At 45.0% G+C, this 25079-nt stretch overlaps 3 protein-coding genes and 1 long non-coding RNA gene across 4 annotated transcripts; 2 read left to right on the top strand and 2 right to left on the bottom strand.

The window, feature by feature from the left end:
• Positions 1-852: 852 nt before the first annotated feature.
• On the top strand, positions 853-3207 carry LOC127332846 (uncharacterized). Its single transcript, XR_007870722.2, has 2 exons — positions 853-1261; positions 1387-3207. It is a non-coding gene; the product is annotated as an uncharacterized lncRNA (long non-coding RNA).
• On the bottom strand, positions 1847-6296 carry LOC127332845 (GDSL esterase/lipase ACHE). The gene is made up of 6 exons (XM_051359185.2): positions 5842-6296; positions 3009-3221; positions 2761-2930; positions 2414-2684; positions 2043-2337; positions 1847-1942 (listed from the first exon to the last, which is right to left on the bottom strand). The coding sequence occupies exons 1-5, from the start codon at positions 6068-6070 to the stop codon at positions 2069-2071; spliced, it is 1152 nt and encodes a 383-aa protein (XP_051215145.1). The 5' UTR covers positions 6071-6296; the 3' UTR covers positions 1847-1942; positions 2043-2068.
• Positions 6297-8370: 2074 nt separating this feature from the next.
• Positions 8371-10720, bottom strand: LOC139835503 (uncharacterized). Its single transcript, XM_071825359.1, has 2 exons — positions 8810-10720; positions 8371-8736 (listed from the first exon to the last, which is right to left on the bottom strand). Exons 1-2 carry the CDS (start codon positions 10718-10720, stop codon positions 8371-8373), a joined length of 2277 nt encoding a protein of 758 aa, XP_071681460.1.
• Positions 10721-18080: 7360 nt separating this feature from the next.
• LOC127332843 (SUMO-activating enzyme subunit 2) lies at positions 18081-24764 on the top strand. Its single transcript, XM_051359184.2, has 11 exons — positions 18081-18264; positions 18416-18505; positions 18991-19074; positions 19179-19397; positions 21451-21552; positions 22143-22586; positions 22663-22892; positions 23098-23191; positions 23286-23468; positions 23630-23727; positions 24189-24764. The coding sequence occupies exons 1-11, from the start codon at positions 18229-18231 to the stop codon at positions 24481-24483; spliced, it is 1875 nt and encodes a 624-aa protein (XP_051215144.1). The 5' UTR covers positions 18081-18228; the 3' UTR covers positions 24484-24764.
• The last annotated feature ends 315 nt before the right edge of the window (positions 24765-25079 follow it).

Genomic DNA, 25079 nt, shown 5'->3' with positions numbered 1-25079 from the left:
AAGATGGACATCTAGATAACTTTACTGAGCATGGTAAAGTTCCTATTCATGTATTTTGCGAAGATATCTTGTTTTCTCCAATATTGTGTCCAAAAGTATTTGTTAAGTATGTAAGTATTAACAAGGAAAATACGTAGATTTTATCGATTTGCCAAAATATAAGGGCAAGTAGATGCAAGGCGATAATGGTGGGTCGCAATAATATTGAATATATTACGATTATAATTGCTTTGATCAATGTATGAGGCTCAAACTTATTAGACCGTGGCAACGCACGGGCATTCAACTAGTTTCAGTAAGATTTGGGAAATCCCAATGTATTACGCTTCAAAAATAAACAAATCATCTTATTGGCAAAGACTTTGCTCTAGTTTGGTGCTAGATGGTGTAGGTAGTAGAGTGTAAGGTTTAGCGGTTCAAACCCTCCTCTCATCGTTCTAGATTTTCCAAATATCTGAAAAGATAGACTTCAAACCTTGTTGATTTTTTATACTCTCTCTGTCCTATGATTTCACAGGCCTGGGGCGTAAATCAGCCCAACATTGGCTTTGATTGATGCAGCTTCTGGATGTTCTTCAAGTCGCTTGCACCTAAGTCGGTCGATCCAGCTCCAGCTCCTCCCTGATCTTGGCCCATGAACGAGACGCGTCCGCCTTCCCTTAGTCGCTCACAGGACTTTCTTGTGTTGATTGGATACCTGCCAATTTTGGATGTTCTACCGATTGTCAATTTGTCATGTGATTCTTATTTCCCTCTCCCCACTATTATAAGGAATCAGTTAGGAGCAAAGTTTTAAATAGCCGGCTATAGCCGCGTTATAGCCTCCCGGGAGACCTGCGGCTACGGCTAGAGCCATCGGAGGCTAAAAGGATAAAATCCGCTATAAGCCCCGATATGCCGCTATTAGCGTTAAAATTGGCTAAAATTTTAGCCGCTAAGCCTCTGTGCGGCTCAGACTTTTCAGCAAATCGACCAAATATCCATACCACAGCCCAACCCTAAGCCAAATTTCCCCTTTCCTCTTCTCTCCTCGAACTAGATAAGGACCAGCGACCTTGGCGGCGCGTGCATCCCGGTCCGCGCGCGATAGCTCCTGCTGCTGGCCGCGCTAGCTCACGCTCGGCGACGACCCAGGCCGCTCGTGGTGGCTGCCCTACCCCCTGCTCGGCCACGACCCACCTGCGCTTGCCGGCGGTTGCTCCCTCTCGGCCGCGACCCACCTACGCTCCCCGGCAACTTCACAAGCAACGACGCGGCCAAGGTAACAACACTAGGTGCTGGACTGGATCTAGCACTGCCTCCCCTGATTGCTGCTGCTACTCCCGGCTGCCTCTCCACTCTACAGTCTAATGCTGCTGGGTGCTGACCAGTTTTTCTATTCTGCAGGTGTTGGTATATCAAGCACTTCATCAGTATAACAGCTTGCACCAGTTCAGTTTCCTCAGATGAATATGTGCTGCCCAAATATTGTTTTTCTTCATGATTTAGTAAAACCTCTAAATGGCCATAGCCGGCTATAGCTAGGCTATAGCCTTTTATAGCTGCAAAAAAATCTGCCGCTAAATGCAATAGCCCGCTATTTAGAACTTTGGTTAGGAGTAATGTAAAACTCAAGGATGCCTCACTTACAAAGCTAGCAGTAGTAGCAACCAAATGCTACCTTGTCTGGAGTACATTTCTAAAATAACAAGACTGGAAGGGGGACTCCACCCCTTCTTTGTCATTAAGGTATAGGTGAGGATTCGAACATGGGGAATACATTTCTCGTTGGATTGTTGATCGAGATGAAGAATTATTTATTGGTACCAGTACTCATCTCACACCATTATGGAATCGAGACCATACCTAGACTGCCAAGTGACAACATGTTTCATGCTTACCCACTGTGTTTGTACCGAGAACTTCTACAGATTGTCATGTGATTCTCATTCCCCTCTCCTCACTATCACAAGGAAACAGTTAGGAATATTGTAAAACTCAAGCATGCCTCGACAATGTAGGCTTACAAAGCCAGAAGCAGTAGCAGCAGCGGCGCGGCCAACCTGACTAATGATCCGCATGAAGTAGTTCACTGCCCTTTGCTCCGGCAAGCCTGCCTTAGCGGCACGGGTGGGTCCGATAGCGCGCCCCCGGCGATCTGATCGAAGACGAACTTGTTGGCAGCCTCAGTGAAGTGGACGCCGTCCCAGCTCACCCTCCTGGACGGATCGTCGCAAGGTTTTCCCAACACCACCCACGTCCCGTTCACCAGTACCTTCCCACCGCAACCAACCTTCGGGTCATAGTTATACGGGCCAGCATCATGTCCGCAGCAGGTCAGCAGAGGGTCATCGAAGCCTGCAAGACAGAGGCCGGCTTCAGCCATCTCCAGGACATTATGCTGCCGGCTAATAGTTCAGTCATGGCACGTTACCTAGCTTCTTGGCTTCGCTGATAAGCTTGTACTTAGCAGTATACACGTCGACGTAGGTGAACGCGGCATCAGGGTAAGTTTTCCGGAGACGAGCCACAGTTTCCTTGAGCTTCTGGTTGAAGAGCTGCGCGACCTTGTTGTAGGTGACAGAGCAGCCAACGTTGTCCTTGCGTGCGGCGATGTCGGGCCGGCGAATGAGAGCGTAAGGCAGGCAGCCGATAGGCCCCGTGCTGTGGATCCAGAAGTACTTCCCTCCGAGCCAGTGTATACTCTGCAGAACAATTTCCCAATCAAAACCGGTCGCCGGGCGGTGATTTGATCGTGTGGTAGTGATGTGTAAAATGTACCTGGATTATTGAGGTGAGCCTCTCCATGAGTTCAGGGATGGACGCTATGACTTGTTCGGTGCTCCTGTTTGCAAAATAGCCTGCGGTGATGTCATTTTGGCCGATGTCGAAGGTGTAAAGCGCCTGGGAGAAGTACTCGGCCTTCGGCAGGAGCTCCCTGTAGATACCACCTACATGAAAAACAGAAAAGAGGAGGCGAACGTGAATCCTGAATTCTGGTTTCGAAAGTATGCTTTAGTTGTTATCACCTTTGTTGTTGTAAACGTACTGGCTTCTGTTGATGAACTGTTCAAATTCCCAGGACTGGACGTCGAGGGAGATGGGGCTGAAACCAGAGAGGAACAGAGATGTGTTCTGTCGGCTGATTGTCGAGCCAGCTGTCGCGAAATTGGCTCCCTGCGAGAAGTTGCTTCCAATTGAGTTGAGGTACGCACTTAGGTAAGGTATTCCCAGATTTTCAGCTGCAACATCAAGGGAAAAAAGAGAGTATTACACAGTAGAAATTTGCAATGTAGCAATCTACATAGATGAACTGTAATTTTTGCTCTAGCGAACAACATTACATTTCACTCTTTCAGACTAGTCTAAATGTAGAAGCAAGCTCCGACACATTTAATCTTTTATCATTTTTATTACTCATAACATTTTTTTACTTGTTCTGCAGGTTGGAATTATTCCAGCCAAAAAATAGCTCATCACAGTTGTTTCGATAAACAATTCTGATCATTTGCCACTGAATTCAGTGCTATCTATCTTCGTCTCCCTAGGCAACTTGTAGTGCAGGATCACCTTAAGCTAGTGGCACATTGCCATCCTTGATCCCTCAACCCCACTAAGAATATTTAAAGCAAAGCATGCACACATGCACATTGCAGCGCTAATCTCCTCCGCCATTGATAAATGAATGGCATATATGGTAGTACGATCACGCTACGCACGTTTGTTCGTAGCCCCATATTTAGATACCTACCACTTCAAGCTTTCCCGGAGATAGAAGGCTCACCAAACAACTATTCCCTTAATCTAATGCATTCTTTCTGTCCCTCCCCTATCAAATCAGTATCGCATTGTTAAAAGGAACTCAGCATCGCATTATTGAAAAGGAAAATCAGCATCCCATTATGTAAAAGGTAGATCAGCATTCCAAAAGCCAAAAGAGTAGAACCTAATAATAGTATTCTCCAGCTGCAAGCCAAACACAAACCCACCGGGTTTATTGTTCTGGTTGGGTCTTGGGTAACGTGATAGTAATAAGATAGGTGATGCACGAGTTATGTTTATTTACATTGTTGCTATCCACTTTGGTGACATTTTGATATAGCTGAATTCTTACTGATGAATAAGTTAGGAAATTTGATGCATGTATTGCATGTATCGACCGAAGCAGTGGCCGGAGGTGATCCTACTTAAAATCAAACTCATCTTCATCCAATCTACATGCAACGGTCCAGATGACTGAGATCCAGTGACTTCGCTTGGTGAAGTCGCGCTGCAACTTTACCCCTCTCATATCCATCCAATCCACATCCAACGGTCAGGATGAAAGAAAGACAAAAGCTCCAGCACTTGGCAGATTTGCAGTTCCAGCAAAGTGATGCATGATTTGTGTACTTGAATGATTATTCAATATTTGCATTTATTGCCGTAGAAAGAATTCGGATGTGATGTTGCTACAACATTTCAATGTCAAATGCAACTGAATTTCCATGTCAAATGTTTCAAATGATACTGAATTGTTTCAACTTTACACTCCGTTCAAGTTTTATTGTTATATATCAATTCAATTTGTTATGGTCTGTTCAAATCCAATTGCAGTCTGTTGTTTGCTGCTGGACCTGCCAAGTGCTAGCATTTTTTTTATTTTTTTTGCCTTTTGTGTCATCTGGACCTTTGGAAGTGAACTGGATGGAGATGAGAGGTTGAGTCACCGGATCTCAGTCCCTCAAATATACCCGTGACAATCGCTTGGCATTGGTTTAATGGTCGTTTCACTGATGCTCTGCGCATGCAAGTTAGTAGCCTTACTGTTTTGTTTGGCGAAATAACAACGGTTTTGCTAAATTTAAATGGATTTCTTATGTCTAATATAGGAGAATCAGGATAAGAACAGCTAGCTAGTATAGAATCTTAACCGGCTTGAGTGCATACGGATTCGAACAAAAAATCAAGATCATGTCGGTAGGCATCTAGCTTGGTAAAACGATCAATGGCGTGAAGGGTCCCGGCCGATGGACATGGACGCATGGGGTGTCGCATCATTGCTTCGGATGCAAGCACAGCACGCCCGCTCGCACGGCAGGGCGGGGGGCAAGTGCAGATGGGCTGGTTATGGCCGGAGCACCGCAAGTCCGCAACGAAGACAAGCCATAGCCATGAGATGAAACAGCCTTTCAGTTGAGATATTCTGGAGCAACAAACATATCTCTGTCTGTGTTCTCGGAAGAGATAAAGTATTGTTCTGCTTGGTCCTTTCCAGTGACATCCCTTGTTTTTTACTCTACTTCAGTACTGAGTACTACTACTTCCCAGCTCAACGAAAAGGAAGTACTGATGAGTACAGTACTTCCAACACAAGAACGGGCCAACATGGAGTGACAGAAAGTAAGACAAAGCCAAACATGTTCTTGTAGTTAGTAATCTTTTCTTAGCTTTTTTTTCAGTTTGGAACTTTTTACATGCGACAAGCAGTATTTTCTTCCTAACAAGTAGGAGTAGTACCGTCTTTTCCCCCGGGAACAGCTATTATTCCCTCTGAAAATACTTGTATATCTAAATACTTGTATATCTACAGTGTAGACACTATTTGTTGGAAGGAATTACTGCTACGGCTAACATTTATTGGTCCTGCAAGTGAAGGCGTCCGGTAGGTTTCAGCCTATAATTAACCCATGGGCCCTGCTACCGTGCAGCCGGATGAACAGATCGAACCGAACAGGTGAATAGTAAATGTCCATACGCAGATGATAATAAGCGTGTGAACTGCAGTGACTCGATGAGCTTCTGACGGAGACTCGGAGTAGTATCGAATGAAACTGGGAGTGGTTCTAGCTAGCGAGTAATGGAACTTAGGCACGCGCGTACCGATGAAGTCGACGACGAGGCGGCCGTCGCAGTAGCGGCCGGCGGGGCTGCCGAAGAAGGTCATGCCGTTGGGCGGCGGCGCGGCGCCGAAGGCGGCCGACAGCCCGCCCGTGTCGGAGTTGGAGTCGCCGAAGTTGAACACGGCCGGGAAGTGGCAGTCGGCGCCGCCCGCCGAGGCCTGCACTAGCAGCAGCAGCACGAGCGGCAGCAGCGCCGCTGTTCTTGCCATTTCCGTGGGTGAGATGGAAGTGGTGGGCGAGTGAGCTGGGCGAGTTGCAGCGGTGGTGGTGGGGTTTTGAGGCGGGCGCGGGTGGATCGGCAGATGGAGATGGGCGCGGGGGGCGCGGTGGCGTGACCGATAGCGATAGGGCGACCGGTGAGGCGACGGCGGTGATGCCTTGCCTTTGGAACGGTGTGGCGGTGGCGTGCGCGCGGCCGCTGCTCTGTTGCCTATTGGGCACTGTTGGTGGATTACAGGGCTGCCGGTCGGCGCGCGAGTCGTGCCCGTGCCCCGTGGTGCGGCGCCGGATGCGAGAGGTTTGTTTGCTGTGGCCTCGTGCCCTCGTTTCGCGCCGGTGGATGCGCAACGTTCTGTATTTCTGCAAGTGGATTCAGTTTTGGCATTTGGATTTGTTTCTTGATTCATGGAGAAAATGACAAAAAACTACCACAATTGTGCCATAGTTGACGCGGAACTACCAAATGGGACACGATTGTCACATGACTACCATGTTTGGGGCAGGGTCGCGACGCGGAGCACTGATTGAACGGATCAAGCGTGTTAACCATGTTTCTGGCAGCCCTGGCCCACCGTCAGAGCTGACGTGGCTACCAGTCGACGGACGGCCGTTAGGGCGCGCGTTAGGGCTGTTGTTTTAAGGCGTTGGCTGGGTCGTCTCCTTCCTCTCTCCTTTCTCTCTGTTCCGTCGCACTGGAAGCAGTCGCCGCCGACGTAGATCTCCGCCGCCGCAGGGACAGACGGCCATGGTTTCTTGGGGTGACGGCGAGGATTCCTCTTCGCAGCGAGAGCTCCCTGCCGCTGATGTGAGTCCTCTACTTATGCTGTCATAATTTGGGCAAATTGCAGGGTTAGGAATTGGGGGAATTTTGATTTTGAGGAGGATTTAGGCTGATTCTTCTTTGTTTTTTCGAACTGCTAGAGTGTGAACACTACCTACGACTCTGATTTCTGCGGTTTAGCTGATGATGGTGCAAGTACTGTGACTTGCAAGCATGGTGCTGTAGCTGCTCGATTTGTAGCATTTGATGGTTGCTGGACAGGGAGGAGGTTCTTAGGGTGTGCAGGGCATGATGGAGAACCAGCTTGTGATTTTCTTCTGTGGGTAGATGGTGAGTGGCCACCTGCACTTCGGAAATCATTGGCAAAGTTGTGGGATTTGTATGGACAAGAGAAGCAAGGCAGGGTTAATGATGCTCTGGACAACATGGAGAAGAGGTTCAAGCTGAAGGATGAGATTGAGAAGATGCACATTGACCTGAGGAATGCTCAAGAAGAGATGAAGAAAATTGTGGAGGAGAAGCAAGTGATACTTGCCTTGAAGGCCCAAGCTGAGCAAGGATTGATTGATGCTAGGGCAGAGTTAGAGCAGAAGAAGGCACTGGATGCATCAAGCAGCAATATGCACAAATGCATGAGAATTAAGGCGAGAGAAGGAGAGAGATCGGTTGAAAGAAGAGAAGAGAAAGCTTGAGTACATAATTGGGGATTTATTTAAGCTCAAGGAAACCACCAGGGCAAAGCTGAAGAAGATCAAGGAGATGTGTGAGGAGTAGCTAGCTTGTGTACCAGTTTAATTTTATTTGTCATGTTTGAATTGAATTCCCTATGGTTTGTAATGTTGAACAATATGTGTTGGTTTGTAATGTTGAACAAATGATGGTTGGTTTGTAATGCTGAACTAAATGATGGTTGGTTTGTAATGTTGAACAATATGTGTTGAATCTGTTGAAGTTGATCCCTGATGTTCAAATGAATTCCTTTTTTATCAGTTTAATAATGAGTTAGAAATATTTGTTATGTGGAGAATCTGTTATGTGAGAAATTTTCTAGAGTTATTTGACATTTGGAAAGGTCTCGACATCGAGGCTTCGACTTTGTCGAGACCTTTAGGGTAATTTTAAAGTTGGAAAGGTCTCGACATCGACGCTTCGGCATTGTCGAGACCTTTAGGGTAATTTTAAAGTTGGAAAGGTCTCGACATCGACGCTTCGACTCTGTCGAGACCTTTAGGGTTATTTTACATTTGTAAAGGTCTCGACATTGACGCTTCGACTTTGTCGAGACCTTTAGGACTATTTTACATTTGGCATGAAGCAACAGTTTGAAACATCATAGTCTTAAACAACATAGGCATCACAAAATGGTCTTAAACATCTACAGGCATGGCCTTTAGGTCAGAAGCATCACATCAGGCATGGCCTTTAGTTTACAGGCATCACAAAATGGTCTTAACCATGTCAGGTACATGCACATCCAAATGATCTAGCAGGACCAACAGTACAAAGGACCTAATTTCTTCCTTGGAGAGGAGGGTCAGATGCATCTCTTCCTGGACCAGCATTTGCTCCAGCATTGAAATAACCAGACAAACCCCTGGCATTTCCTGGAGCAGATCTTCCAACATTTCCTGGAGCAGATGAACCAGCATTTCCTGGAGCAGATGAACCAGCATTTCCTGGAGCAGATGAACCAGCAGTATACCTTGGAGCTGTGCCTGGAGCAGATCTTGAAGCATTTGGTGGAGCATTTCCTGGAGCATTTCCTGGAGCATTTCCTGGAGCATTTCCTGGAGCTACATGATGTACATTGGTCCCAGAAGAGCTAGCAGGTACATTAGTCCCAGAAGCATCTGCTGTTGGAATTGTTCTATTGGCCTGCAGATGTCATGCATAAATTAGGACATTGCAATGTAGAAATAAGTATGATGTGCTGTTGACAGTGCATTACCTTGTGATTGTTTTTCCTCATAGCTAGGTCAGGCCTCAAAGGTTGTGAGCAGCTAGTGTACTTGTGGCCCTGTAAGTTGCAGTTGCTACAAGTAATTGTGGACATTCTTGATGTCTCTTTAGGTGTGGGAGGCTCAAATTTGCCCTTCCTCCTTTTTTCTGCCCTTCTACCCTTCAAGTGATCTTTGAATGCAGGTGGCATGATGTCAACTGTATCTGTCTTAGTCCAACCATGTTGTGCTGGCATTGGATTGAATACAGGCTTGTAGCTCTTCAAGTACATTTCTTTTGTGAAAAAAGGAGACACAAAATCTTCTGGACACATAGCAGCCTTATAAATGGCACTCACTGCATGGTTGCAGGGCAAGCCAGTGAGCTGCCACTTCCTACAAGAGCATGTCCTACAACTAATGTTGACCTCATGTGTAACTTTCCCACTTTTCACTTGCCATAGTCCTTTATCTGCCCTCTTAGGGATGCAATTTCTTGAGTACTTCTTCATCAACTCCAGCAGTTCTGCATAATGTGGTGTAATTTCCCATCCAGCTGACTCTGCACCATCTCTTTTTCCATCCCATCTGACCATGCATTTGTCATATATTCCTACAAGCATTGTCACTATTGGTTTGTTCCTGACATCAAGAATGTATTTGTTAAATACCTCTGACAGATTGTTTACCACTAAATCTGTTTGACAGTTGGTGTCCATTGCAAACCTTGCCCATGCCTCCACTGGTATCTTGCTCAACCATTTCCATCCTTCCTCACTCTGCTTCTTCATCTCCTCCATTGCTTCATCAAAACCATCTTTTGTGTATGAGTATGCAGCATTATCCATGCACTTCTTCAAGTCCTCTCCTCTAAAGCCTGCTGTCTGAAAATTGGCATATATATGCCTCAGGCAGTACCTCTGTGGTGAATTAGGGAACACAGTGGACACTGCTTTCAGTAATCCCTTTTGCCTGTCAGACATTATAGTGTAGTACCCAAACTGTCCATGATCTCCACCAAGTGCTTGCTTCAACTGCTCAAGAAACCACTGCCAATTCTCTGTATCTTCTTTGGCAACCACTCCCCATGCAATTGGATAGATGTTGTTATTTCCATCTCTGGCAGTAGCTGCAAGGATTTGAGCTCCAGAGGTGAGCTTAATGAAGCAACCATCCAAACCAATAAATGGTCTGCAGCCCTGTAGAAACCCTTCTCTAGCAGCATTAACACAGAAGAACAATCCATGAAATCTAGGGCTGTAAGATATGTTCACCATCTGTCCTTTCTTCATTGCTTCAACCTGCTCATCTGTTGGACCTGTGACAGTGGTCACAATGCACCTGGAACCAGGGTTTTTGTCTATAACAGTCTGCAGATAATCCCTTAGTCTGTGATATTGTTGCTTGTGATCACCCATCACCATCTCAATTGCCTTGGTCCTTGCCCTGTAAGCCATCCTCTTGGGAACATCCACTCCAAAATCTTTCTGTGCTTTGTCTTGCAAAGTGTTGATGGAAGTGCTGATGTTTGATTTGTATTCAGTAACATATGTACCACTAAGCCACTTTGCATTAACCCTATTGCTAGATGGATCTGTTGGGCATGTGTGCTTCAACTCCATTTTCTTTATGCAAAATGTAGCCTCATTTTTTATCTTGGCAGCTGTCATATAAAATGGACAGTCCCACTTTTTCTCCTTCTCCTTCACATTCTCTTCATTATTTTTCTTCTGCTTGTCCTTGCACCACACAATGATCCTGTCAGGTGTATTCCTGTGGTAATGGAAATTCCTGACCTGCACAATGTGGAGTCTAGCCAAAGCTTGCCTGAATTGATACACATCTTTGAAGCAAAGTCCCACCATGAATTGTTGCTCTGGATTCTGTCTACTATCATCATACCACACCCTCTCCTTGGCCATCTTTCCTCTGCTCTTTCTCCCTCCTGCTAACACAAAAGGCAATGGCTCATACCCATCATCCTCTTCTTCTTTCCAATCCTTTGTCACCCTCATCATCAGAAGGAACCCAATCTGGAATAACATCTGCCTCTACTTGAGAATGTGATCTCAATGTTGGACCAGGCCTCTTCACTTGCCTCTTCACTGCTGGAATTGTTGAAATATCATCACACTGAGTTGCATTGTCATAAATATCCTCCACATCACTCTCCCCCTCACAATGAAGCACTGGATCAACATTCCTCTTCTTCCTAGCAGCAATTCTCTGGTGCATTTCCTCTTCCTGAGCTCTTCTTGCCTTCTCTGCAGCTAATGGGTCAAATCTGCCTGGATATAGCCAACTATCATCCTCATCTTCAGATTCCTCTTCTTCTTCTTCTGCCATACATGTCTCTAGATCCAGTACATGTTTACCCTTCTCACAGTTAACACTCTCCTGTGTGTGCATCTGAGGAAAGTTGTGATCATCCATTTGTGACTGCCAACCATCACAAAAGGAACTGTCTTGCCTCAGAAAAGGGTGGGCAATTGGCTCTTCTTCCTCTGGATCAAGGTCAATTGTGCTTGCATGCTTTCTCTTCATTGGTGATAAAACAATTGCTCTTTTCCTATTGTCCTTCATCACAGTGAGCACCAGTTTCTTTGTACTTGCATACTTCACTAGCATTTCATCAACCTTATAGTTGCTGTCCAGTAGCTCTAATCCACTCAGTCCTACTCCTTCATTTTTAACATAATATAAGGAATCACACAGACCATATCCCTCTTCCTCCATGATGGACAACAATTTCAGAAACCTTATTTCTGTCCTATGTAAAGTTTTGTGAACAAATTTTGCTCCATCAAATTGAAAATAGAGCTCCCACATCTCTGCCTTCTCCCTATTATCCAAATTAACATTCTAGTCAATCTACATCGTCATTCTACCAACATTATTGCCAGAAATAACACTACGGCAAAATGGAACAGGGGATTACTCTACAGAGGGCAAAATCGAACAGAGAGGTAGTCTACAGAGGGCAAAGAACTCTTACCCGCTACCATTGTAGAGGTAATGGCTCATGGGGTCATTCTGAGACGTCCTGCCCTCAGATGTCCAGCACTTCTCGGACTCTGGACGCGGTGGGCTTGGTGGCGTCAGCTGCAGCACCGGCGACGCGTGCTGCAGCACCGGCGAGGGCAGGACGAAGCCCTCCATGCCATCATACGCCGGAGATTCGCCGTGCACGCCTGGGTCGCCGAACCAGTCGCCGCCGGCTCCTCCGTCTTCCATTTCTGTTCGATTTGGGGGAAAGTCAACCAGGAGTTGCCCTAACGCGCGCCCTAACGGCCGTCCGTCGACTGGTAGCCACGTCAGCTCTGACGGTGGGCCAGGGCTGCCAGAAACATGGTTAACACGCTTGATCCGTTCAATCAGTGCTCCGCGTCGCGACCCTGCCCCAAACATGGTAGTCATGTGACAATCGTGTCCCATTTGGTAGTTCCGCGTCAACTATGGCACAATTGTGGTAGTTTTTTGTCATTTTCTCTGATTCATGTTAAGTGGTAGTACTAGTTGCAAGTGGGGTTTTTTCCACATGCAAATGAGTTGCAAGTAAGTCTTTTTTTTTTCAATTCAAGTGGGTTGCAACGGAGAAAAAACGTTGATGGCATTTGAATTTGTGTCGTGATTGATGTTGTCCAAGAGTTACAAGTGAGTTGCAACTAGGTTTGTTTGGTTGCAACTGAGTTTTTGCAGCTACAAGTGGTTTGCACGTGTGGTTTCTCTAGTTGCAAGTGAGTCGTAACTAAGATTTTTCCGGTTGCAAGTGGGTTGCCATTATGTTTTTCCAATTGCAGTAGGGTTGTGACTGAGTTTTTTTTACCTGTATGTGGGTTGCGGCCGAGAAAAATGTTATTAGCTGTTGCATTTGTGTCGTGATTCGTGCTAATGAGAGTTGTAAATTAATTACAAATGACTTTTTTCTGCTTGCAAGTAGGTTGTAATTGAAAAAAAATCTGAACCGTTAAATTGTGGTGTGATATTTACTGGCTAAGCGTCACTAGCGCGTTGCTCCGCATAGAACATCACAACGAAAAGCACATAAAGCCCAAAGAAAAGCAAACGAGGAACCCGCAAGCAAGAAATTGGTTGGGACACGACAACGATAAAACAACAACATGTAAAAGGTTGCCCCTAAAACGCATACAAGCCTCGGTTAATAAGCAACTAGCGTCAACTAACTGAGATTTAATCGAGTCGCAAACACACCCACAAAAGCACCTACTTTGTTGCCATTCTTGTCATCAAATAACTATTTTTGAGCCACACCCCTCATTTAAGTGTAGCCCTTGAATTAAAGAAGATTTACTGAAAGAGGCTACTACAACCCAGAGACAAGTTTATTTTGAACTTGAACTTGTAGGCGTAGTTGGTTAAACCTTCAACTCCTAATCCTAATTAACTATGTTGATGTTTCATGATGTATATACTTATATCGATTTGGTATTGTAGATATTGATCAAGGTTCAAAATTTACCAACCAGGAAAAAATCGTGACTCACAAAAAATATCCAACATTTTGGAAATTTTGAAATTCTTTCAGATTTCAATCTATCCCCCCCCCCTCCCCCAACCTGTACAGAGTTGTTGATGGAGTTTCTAAATGTCTTACAAGAGTATTTAAAATATTTGAGAGGAGATACATTTTTCAATCAACTGGCTCCTACGAAAATGTTAATAGTGGTAGCTTTATTTATTGAAGGCTGAGCATACAGAGAAGCTGAAGAAGGAGGTGCAAGCTACGGCAAACAGGAGCGACAGATTCGCTCGTCGATGGGCATGGCTTTCACGTCCGGATAGGTGAGGTAGAAGGGGCAAGATACCCGTGTCCAGAACCTCCTCTAGGGGAAAATGCCAAACTTCCACGTCATGCGCGCCTTGCCGCCACCACAACAGCCCACCGTGGCTCCATCCCGTAGGTTTCTTCGTGCTCATATTTCATATCATCATTGCTGAGCTTGGTTCATATAGGAGGAAAAATGACACTCAGCCGAGAGAACCTGGTTCGTTGCTCCCTTACATGGGCATGCCATCTCCGTTAGTACGTGGTGTACACGTTACTGGGTTTTAATCTCCACTCTTATCTACTCCCTTTGGTCTTTTTTAATTGACTCTGTACTAAATTTGAGTTAATTAAAATGGACCGGAGGAAGTACTATCTAGTCTACTAGCTAGTTAGTCCATAATCCCCGCCTAAAATTCCCACATTTCATATTCCTATATGTATACACACATACAAAGAACATCTATGTTACTTCTCTAGTTCTAGCTTAATATTATTCTTGTACTACCGGGAGGGGACGATACCATGAAGGGAGTTTAGAGGATCGATCATGCAAGGGCGACAACAACGGAAAAGGGCGGAGATGATGTATGTGTGCTGACCTTCATGCGGATCCTCTAGGATTTTCAGTTAAGTACCGGTTCAACTGATAAAAACATCTCGAGACGCTCCCCCTCTTCCCTAGGCTTGAATAACCAGAAATTTGAAGAAACTTGGCTCGCCGAAAACACGCTTTCAATACGAGGCCAGCGTGCACTTCCGTAACACAATAAATCTTAGACATGCCGGCACATCCTTTAACTCAAGAGTCAGAAGCACACAGGAAGGATTATTTCACATTCATGGCTGCTGCGCACATCACCCACGGCTCTCGTCGTTGTCACGCCGTGTGATCTTAACCTCTGGTTCTTGACAAGGACTCATTTGGTTTAAAAGAATCTTAAAAGAATTTTCTCAAAAGAAAAAGAATTTAGAGGATTTTGTTCACTATATATATTTTTGTTTAGACCTCATTTTGTTTGTAGGATTTAAAACCATATATGGTCTACTTTCTGTATATTTCCATAGTGAAGTGTTTACTTTGATCCAACCTCATGAAATTTCGTTTTGTTTCTATGACATTTGTGACATACACACAACCCTTTATAAAAAAAATGCATGTTTTTCTATGCAACACAACTAATTAGCATGTATCATACATTTTCGTGTTTTCAAATCCATCCCCTACATGGTTCAAGATGTCATGATATGTTGTTAACACCAAGGTAACCTTCATTAATATGAAACGAAATAATGACACGTACACAACTCATGACTCCCTAATATTTAGGATTTCTAGTACATAGAAATAAGATACACCATTTGATTTGCAGGATTCTCAAAACACAAGTGTCATGCCATCTCGATTACTATGCGACATGTAGATATAATTATTTAGGAGAGGTTGAATGGATGGACACTTCCATATTAAATATGATGCAGAAAATATAACAAAAAATACTGCAAAGAAACACTATGAACAAATGAAAAATATCTATGGTTGGATGTCTTATAAATCAAACTCATACATAGTTTACAAGAATTTGATCCAAGAGAAAACTAAATTTTCGAGTAGTCTGAGTAGATTCAAAAACCAAAGGATAACCATCGGTTTCCAAAAGGTCCCAGCAAGCACACCTTCCATAGAAACAAACGTTGGTGAGGAGAAGGTTGCAACGTCAGCACCTGGGTAAGGCGCAACATCGTCACGTCAATCTATACCTAATAATAAAGAAAATAAGGCTTCTTGTTCGTCCGTTTTTTTTTTTGCCCCTAGAGTTGCTGAAAATTACCCCAGTGCCACCGCTTAGTAAAAACGATTCGTTTCGTTCTGCCGGCTTCGTTTTGTTTCGTGCGTTCACGAAGTGGGCCTCCCAATGGGCCAGATCCAGGCCGGACGGATAAGACAGGAATCCCGCAACGAGTTCGTCTAGAGAAAGAAGGATTTCCATCCTTCCCGGTCGGGACCGATCAAGAATCCAATTCCGGCTCAAGAAAGGAATTAAATTCCGTGCTTAAAAGTCCAGCCTGGCTAGCGTTTCTCCTCCATCGATTTTTCACCGCTCCCGGTTTCACGCCGCCCACCGCGCACCTCGAGGAATCGGCTGCTTCCATTGGGCGACCACCCGAGGATCCACGGCACCACTGCCCGGGAGTCCACGGCGCTCGCTGCGGGCGTCCTCCGCCGCCGCCCGGCCGCATCGGCATGATCCCAATCCGCGTCGCAGAGACCATGACTAGATCGTTCGGGGCAGGGAGGAGTAGAGCCTCAGCCTGCCGATGATCCTTTATTTACTGCGCCGCCGAACCCAACATCAGCGGGCAGCAACCACGACTATGACTGCGGCCGTCATCGCGATGCAGCAGGCAGGAGCAGAGCACGTCCGGTCAAATTTGTAGGTGCGGCTTGCAAGTATTCAAGGTTATCTGCCCTGAGGGAGAGGAAACATGGGTGGGATGGTGCTATTTGGACGCCACTGCTGGCAAGTGAGGCGGATTGCAGTGATCCAGTATGCCGTGAGCCTGAAGCGTTTGACATAATCCCTGACTGATGCTGTGATGTTTCAGGTTTGTACTCTCAAGCAACAAGCATACATCGTTTCGCATCAGGTCGGTCTGAAACGTGCAGGAGATTTCCGTGTCTACGTGCGTGGTGTGACCGGCCGGGTGCAGTTGTTCGAGAAGGGCGTGAAGTTGGGAGAGATTTCCATGGGACGGTCGCCAAGCACGCACCAGCACCGGAGCAGGTCTGCCGATTTCAGCAGCAAGGAACTATCGGGCCAGCGCATGATGCCAAATCGTTTGTATGGCTTGTACTGATAAGTTGATATCTCCTGTACGTGATGGTGAGGAAGCTCTCAACTTCAATCGCTTCTCCTCACTGAATCGTCTGAACAGGTTGTTCCCATGGATGTTGTCGAGCTATCCCTAATCCCATTCATATACAAGCTTTGAATCATTATTTCTACCAGCTTTGGATATTTTTAACATACAAGTTCTGATCATGCTATAATCTGGTACATGTACACCTCCACAACTGAGGAAGAGAATATGTCACCAGGAGCCAGAAAAACTAATAACATCAACAATCAACTAAAGAAGAGCCTTCAAGTGGAGACTAACTGTGGCATCTTGGTTGATGAGTTGAAGGAAATACCCGAAAGTAGTAAAATCTGCTATTTGTGGCATGCTACAAGATATCCAGAATCTTCTTCAAAATCTCTGTTGTATCCATTACAAAGATTAGCAGGTCAGCAAATCAAGTTGCGGACGAGTTAGATAGGCTAGGCCGTAAAGAAGTCAGTGTACAATCCGCCGTCATGAAGCACTAGCTTGTCATGCACTATCTCACTACTGTTGGCACAACTGATCAAGGTGCACCTGTCAACAATTGTCGATGCATTGCTGGGTGGATATGGGTATTTCATGTTGCTTACAACAGCTATTGTGGTACCGAATCCTGGTTTTGCATGTGTATTTAAAAAATAACCATCATTATATTTCTATGGATGAAGAAATGTTTATGTAGTTCTTTATTTATGAATTATTTTATCTTCAATTATTGATCTGCTATTGTTCTAGCTCTGTCCATGATTACATCTCACAATTAACAATTTGCATGTTCTTCAAATCGTTTTATCACACTTAACAAAATTTGCATATGTCCATTCTATATATGGTTAGTGAAATTTGATTGTAAGTGCAATCTTTTTTACTTCATTGTTTTGGTTTAGTAAAATTTTGAGACATTACGGTGGTTACTGAAGATGACAATAATTAATCTACATTAATTATGCAGAGGTGATATTATGAACTTTGGCTGAATTAGAGGTGTGAATTTCAGTCGTGACCCTGCATTTTGTGTTTCTCTCCTGGTATAACTCCCGGTGCAACGCACGGGTATATTTACTAGTGACCACCTAGGAAATTAAACGAGATTGACCACTTGACCACTATTGTTGTCGATGATAGGGTTGGCCCTCCTATAAGTATCCTAAGTGGCGGCGTTGCCCAGCGATGTTCGTCACACACTATCCGCTCACCAAAGATGGGGACGAACAAGGGGTGGCGGCGTTGTACAACAAGACACCTATTGAAGGTACCGTTGAACGAGTTTTCCTTGTCCGACATTCCAATGAGAACTATTGGGGTTTTCGGTGGATATGCTCTCATCAATCAATCGAATACACAAATATAATCTACAATAATTCGATCTAGTACAATACTAGAAAACTATTTTTTTGGTAGTTTGAGCAGATTGAAAAGCCAAGGGTCAACCAGCAGTTCCCAAAAGGCTCCCAGCAGGGCCCACATTCCATAGATCCAAGCCCTAAATCACACAAATCCAACCGTACCGTCGTCCTGCAAGGCTGCAACCAGGCCGCCCAAGCGCAACTGACCACCAGCAGAAGCAGGGGCCGCCGCGCGACGCCTCAATTTCCACGACGCTTCCTTCCCTTCCCACACCCCTCCTCTCCTCTCCCCTCCCCTCATCAAAGCCCTCCTGCTTCCTCTCCCCCAAATCGCCCCTCCCAAATTCCTTTCCCACCCAAACCAAACCCTCCAAACCTCCAAACCCTCGCCCTCGCCGGCGCCCCCGTCCCCATGGCCTCCGCCGCCGCCTCGGAGGAGGCCGTCAAGGTAAGCCCCACCGCCAGCTCCCCCCTCCCGGCCCTCCGCCGCCGGGGCTCGTGGGGGATCTCCGCATCCCTTTCCCCTTTCCCCCCTTACCCGTCGAATTCCGGTGGCTGATTCGGCTGGCCTGCTGGCGCCGCCGCCCCCTTTTGCGCAGGCGGCCAAGGTCCTCATGGTCGGGGCTGGAGGCATCGGCTGCGAGCTGCTCAAGACCCTCGCCCTCTCCGGCTTCACCGACATCCACATCGTGAGTTCGCTCTTTGCTACATACATACATGACCCACCCCTTGTTGTTTCCTCGCTTCCCTGTTATATGCCTAGGGTTTGTTCGAATCTAGTTTGCGCACTAGCTATGTGGGCAGCAGTGCGGTGTATGGCTGGTACGTCTCTGAGGTAGGAGCGGGATCTGCGATGGTGTTAGCGTTGACTAGAACCTGAGAAATTGAGAAGTGAACTGTTTGGGCTGCTACTTGGTTGCTTGTATTGATTTTACGGCGCTGGTTGTCACTTGCTAGATTCTGCATAGCATAGCGTGTTACTTGAACCCAGTAGAGGCTCATGTTTCCTGCACTGTTGGCACAGAAGGCGATATCATTACAGTTGTTACCTGATGTCTATGTACCTTGTGCATAAGAGACTTTGAGATTGGCAGGGCTTGCTGAGATAACCAGCACAAGCCAATCTGATGGACACACTTGTGATGTCTTCTCTTGTTTCTCTACTCTACTGCAGATTGATTTGGACACGATCGAGGTCAGCAATCTGAACAGGCAGTTTCTATTTCGGAAGACTCATGTCGGACAGTCAAAAGCACATGTAAGTACATTTTGTACATATGGATATATGATGGATATACATGTCCTGCAGACATTTTAATAATTGAGGTATCCTTATACTGTTTCTACCATTGACCTTGCCAGGTTGCTCGCGATGCTATTCTGAAATTTAGGCCAAATATCAATATAAAATCATACCATGCGAATGTTAAGGATTCCGAGTTCAACGTTGATTTTTTCAAGCAATTTAATGTCGTTATGAATGGCCTTGACAACTTGGATGCTAGACGGCATGTCAACCGCCTCTGCCTTGCTGCTGAAGTTCCCTTGGTTGAAAGTGGGACCACTGGGTTTCTTGGACAGGTGAGGCGATCAAAGATCATAGTTGTTGTAATCTTTGTATCTCCTGTGCATCACTGCATCTCCCTTATCACGATGTCTGTGGGTATTGGTATGTTGGTCTTTCTTATTTTGCTGGTAGTACTCCTGTTGAAGTGATACTCTGATATCAAGTCATTGGACCATGTCTATTTTTAAGGAACCTTTGGTAGTTTCTTTTCCTTTTGTTAGCAAGCCAGCAGTAACATTTACCTTAAATTTACAGCCTTCAACTTGTACATTCTTTATAGTCCTATATCACATGGCTGAATGTTTGGTCTGGACCATTGCACAATTACATGAAGGCACACACCTTTTGGGTGTAGGCAAGCTGAATGAATGATGGAAATAAGGCGTCCTCTCCCACTCTCCCAGAAATGTACCTAGTACCTACATATTTTTTTGTTTGTAGAAATTGTGCACAGTTTAAGTCAAATTTTCTGCCCATAGAACCTACCGCAACTCTTGGTAGCAGTTAACCAGCTATGATAAATTTTCCGTAACAGTTAATGTTTGTTGTGGATGTGTTTGGTTAGTTGTATGCATATTGTTACATTTTTTAAGTGTTTAAACCATCAAGGGCCGTGCCATATTGTAGAAACTTGTACATAACACTTGTCCAATGAGCATGCCATATATCAGTTGTTAGCATGTGGCTCATGGGCTCATGTTGTCAAAAACCAAACATCTGTGTGCCTTGATTTATTATGCATACCATTTAGTGGAACCATTACTCCTCAGTATAAAATGCCATATATCAGTTGTTAGCATGTGGTTCATGGGCACTTGTTGTCAAAAACCAAACATCTGTGTGCCTTGATTTATAATGCATACCATTTATTGGAGTCATTAGAGCATCTCTAACAGAGCCCGTATTAGTCCGAACCGAAAAAACGGAGTTCAGTCTCCCGAAAAATGATTTGAGAGCACATTTGGGCACGGCGCAGAACAGAAACTGTAAACCCAAACGACGCGGGAAAACAAGTTTCGTGATTGAAGTCGATTTCAGTCGATCACGCTGGATTCGATCATAATTCACACTAAATAGTGGCAAAATACAACCGCATTGCACCTAAATTACGTACTACGGACCTATTTACACTAAAAATTAAGATTCCCGGCGACTTTACTGTCACCGGGTGGCGGCGGAGGGTTTTTCACCGCCGCCGGTTGCTAGGCGACGACGAGGGCCGCCAGCTCGATGGCGGCCGCGCCGGAGGCGCTTCCGCAGAGCAGCGGCGGTCCGTCTGCGTCGTCGTTGTCCCCGCTCGGGGGCAATGGCGGCAGCGGCGGGCTGCACCCGCCGTCGCCGAGGGGCTCCTCCGCTTCCCCAGCCACCTCCACCGCCGCAGCCGCCTCCGCGCGCCGTCGGAGCGCGCCCGCCATTACGGCCGGCCACTTGTGGCCGGCCCGCTTCCATGCGCCGTCGAGCGCGCGCCCGCCTGCCGCGCTCCGTCTCCGCCCGTACGCCCGGCGGACGGTGAATTGCCCTTCCGGCGCCGGATCGGCCGCCGCCCCTACCCACGGGTCTTGCCCTTGTCATTTCGGACGGAGGGGTGGTGGCCGTAGCGGCGGAGCGGAGGCCGAGCGCCCGGGATTGCTCGTCGGAGGCGGCGGCGGGCTACGGCGGCGGGAGGGGAGCGGCGGGAGGGGAGTAGGGTTTCCGAACCGAACTCCCCTCCGCGAACCCTTTTAATAGGGGCCGCGCGGTGAGTTTCTCGGGCCCTGAACTTTCAGTTCGGGCCGGCCCACTTTTTTCGGGCGCTGATCTGCGCCAGTTTTGGCCCGAACCCGTAAATCCACCGGAAAAGTTCGGTTCCGGCGGGATTTACGGGCTCTGTTAGAGTTGCTCTTACTCCTCAGTATTAAATGTTATTTGTGTTGTTAACTGTGCTACAGTGTTGTTTTATCCATCTAGTTCACTGGTAACACATTTAAACTGTGAACAACCTACAGATGCCGACTGTACTAGTCAAGGAGTCTGCTAAATAGGTCAAGTTGATATATCACTAAAAGTAATTGCCATTCTACTTTGCAGGTTACTGTTCATGTCAAGGGTAAAACAGAGTGCTATGAGTGCCAACCGAAGCCTGTCCCGAAATCATATCCTGTCTGCACAATTACAAGCACTCCATCAAAGGTTCCTTTTCCACCTCTACCATTTAATATTTTTTAGGCTGCTTTTCTTATTATAATTATAATATTGGTTTATGTTCTGGCATTTTCCCCACAGCTAAGTATTCTGTTGTTTTGCATTTAAAAAAAATGCAAAACTTGTTAAATCTTGGAAGGATTGCTTAATAAGTATTCTTTCCGTATTGAAATATTCATAGCCTTACACCACTGTAACCTTGTTTATTTTGAAAATGTGTTCGTTTATTTCGTATTGGGTCACTAGATTAATTTTGATTGAACCTTGCAAGAAAAGGAATTCCAACTGGGTGCTATCTGACCTACTTATAAGGGCCTGCCAATATTGTATCATTTATTTATGTATGTTACATATCTTTGAATCTTCAAAATGCGAGTTGCATGAATTCATGCACAGAAGATACATTCTTCTAACAAACATTCATTTGTTTGTTTTGGTAATTACAGTTCTGACATGGTTAACAATCAAAATTCAACATTTTTTTGGTAGTTTTGGTGACATATTTTGGAACACAATAAGATTCTACTGTAGCTTCTCAGTTTTTAATGCTGGCATTAATGATTGATTTCCTTCTGTAGTTTGTTCACTGCATTGTTTGGGCAAAGGATCTGCTTTTTGCAAAGCTGTTTGGTGATAAGAACCAAGACAATGACCTTAATGTGCATTCAAAAGATGGCAGCAGTTCAAATTCAGATGTATTTAAAAGGGATGCTGATGAAGATCTTGATCAGTATGCTCGGAGGATTTATGATCATGTATTTGGTTACAACATTGAAGTTGCCTTGGAAAATGAAGAAACCTGGAAGAATCGGAAACGACCAACTCCGATATACAGCAGAGAAGCATTACCTGAGGAAGCTCTAAAGCAAAATGGTATCTCAGGGGACTGCACAAAGGAGCATGAAGAACCATCTGCTATGGCGTCTTTGGGTCTTACAAACCCGCAAGAGATATGGACTCTTGCTGACAATTCAAGAGTGTTTGTGGAAGCTTTTAAATTATTTTTTCAAAAAAGAGAGAAGGTTTGTTTTCTGTTATGTTCAAGTTCTTTGAACTTAAAGAAATTTGTTCTATCTGATCGAGGTTTTCTGATTTCAGGAAGTTGGTAACTTGATTTTTGATAAGGATGACCAGCTAGCAGTTGAGTTTGTTAGTACTGCAGCTAATATCAGAGCATACTCTTTCGGAATACCGCTGCATAGCCTTTTTGAAGCTAAAGGTGTTGCTGGGAATATAGTTCATGCTGTGGCAACAACAAATGCTATAATAGCTGGTCTCATTGTTATCGAAGCAATCAAAGTTCTCCGGGGTGATTATAAGAACTATAGGTACTTAACTTTGTTCCATCTCTTTGTTTTCGACAATGTTCAGTGTGCCTATTTTTCTGGATACGGTATTTTGGAAGGAGTGCTTCTGGATATGGTAGATTTTAATTTCATTTTCTTGCATGCTATCATCTATTATACTAGTTGCTGTGCATTCTGCATAAGTAATACAAACGCACCGTAACCACATTGTTTGTCCTTTTTCCAGAATGACATTCTGTCTGGAACATCCTACGAGGAAGATGCTCTTGATGCCTGTAGATCCTTTTGAACCCAATAAATCATGCTATGTCTGTTCTGAGGTATTTTGTGATGTCTAAGATATGACATGCTTACATGTTATTCCTTTTTTTTTCCCTTCGTTGTGACCTGAAACTAAAACTTAATATGTGTCAGACCCCTCTTCTTCTGGATGTTAACACTAAGGAGACAAAGCTTAGGGAGGTTATTGACAAGATTATAAAAAGCAAACTTGGAATGAACCTCCCATTGGTAATGATTGGTTCTACACTTGTTTTTGAGGATGGTGATGGCTTAGAGGAAGATGAGGCTGCAAACTATGCTTTAAACCTTGATAAGGTACTACCCTCGAAGGTTCATAGTGTTTCTTGTTCAAGGCAAGGGCCAAGGGAACAATACACTCCATGTCATTTGTTCTGTTTTAGCCTGTGGGTGGCCTTGTGGCAACGACTTGTTCAGTACAGTTTATTTATTAGCTTCGTGCTGATCAATTATTACAGGTCTTGGCTGAACTTCCAGCTCCAGTAATTAACGGTACAAAGCTTACTGTTGAGGATTTCCAGCAGGAGTTATCTTGCAGCATTAACATCAAACACAGGTTCATATCTGTACTTTCACTATAGTAATGTTATTTAAAAGCCTGCTGTCTTCTTTATGGGCCAGACGTGTCGATCAAAACTCTACCTTAGCTGTATGTGTATATCACACAATTCTCAGGTTCCCTGTGCCTTACATGTTCCAACAGCCATTTTCAAAAGGATCTGCATATAACACATATGTTACATATTTTTGGGTAAATAAAGTTAGGAGATGATGGTTCTAGTCTCAGAGTGCATGCCGCAAAAACTGCTCTTGTTTTACTCGGTGCTTCAACATACAGATTGGTTCTAACATGCATTTTTTTTTAGTCCACACTTAATATCACACTTCAAATACATGGATATATATTGTTTAATGTCCAAACTTAACCTGCATGCTGTAATTCTGTCATATGCATACAGTTCAGTATTATGTCAAAGGGTGAAAGTGGAGAACTTCATTATTCAGTTATCCATGCAGGGAAGAGTTTGACGAGGAGAAAGAGCCTGAAGGAATGGTTTTATCTGGATGGTCTGCTCCAGTGGAGAAGCAAGTCAACAGTAATGGGGCGAACAAATCTGCAGCTTCTTCATCGAGTGCACATGACACTGTTGAGGATATATCCGCTAAACCTGGAATGAAGCGTAAGCTGGATGAAATATCGGAAACAAAGGAAAATTGTGGTGCATCCACTAGCGCTCAGGTTGTTGAAGACGATGATGACTTGACGATGTTGGACGAGGACCCAAAGCTAAAGAAAAAGAGGTCGCTATAGAAAGCCATCACGTCTTACTGTTCCAGAGATAACAGCTGTCATGGCTAACACATTGTTCCAACGTAGCATCTTTGGTAACTTATCTATGCGGTGATGTTAGGGTGATAATATTGAGCCACCAGTGACTGTAAGCAGGGATTTTTTGGCTTTAGATACCGCGTCATAGGAATGTAATTTGTAGTTAAGCTTGTAGGCACATGAGCAACTAATGCCCTGCTGACAGTCAGCTGTGAGGTTGCACTTGTGTTTTCTCAAGAAAGGAGTATTGTGGTTATCATTTTTGTTCACTTCTGTTTGTAATCTACCGCTAATTTGTTCTAGTGGCCTGGAAAGGAAAACCTAACTGTATCCAGTATGGTGCTGCAGATTTCGCTATTGTGCTAGCACTGACTTGAGCCTAAACTGGCGTTTGATTTGAGCTCTGATTCAAAGAAGAAAATCTCCAAACTAGGTTGGGGAAGTATTGTCCTGTCAACTTTCCAAGCAGCAAATAGCTGGACTTCCATTTCAGCGTGCTAACGCAAAAACCTCCCGACAAACGAACAACTTCGAATGTCATTTAGCAGAAGCACAATGTCAAGCAGGACGGCAACAAT

The sequence above is a fragment of the Lolium perenne genome, chromosome 2 (assembly GCF_019359855.2).
Source record: "Lolium perenne isolate Kyuss_39 chromosome 2, Kyuss_2.0, whole genome shotgun sequence".
NCBI lineage: Eukaryota > Viridiplantae > Streptophyta > Magnoliopsida > Poales > Poaceae > Lolium > Lolium perenne.
Note: the sequence above shows the minus strand (reverse complement) of the source record. Positions and strands in the feature narration are given on the sequence as shown.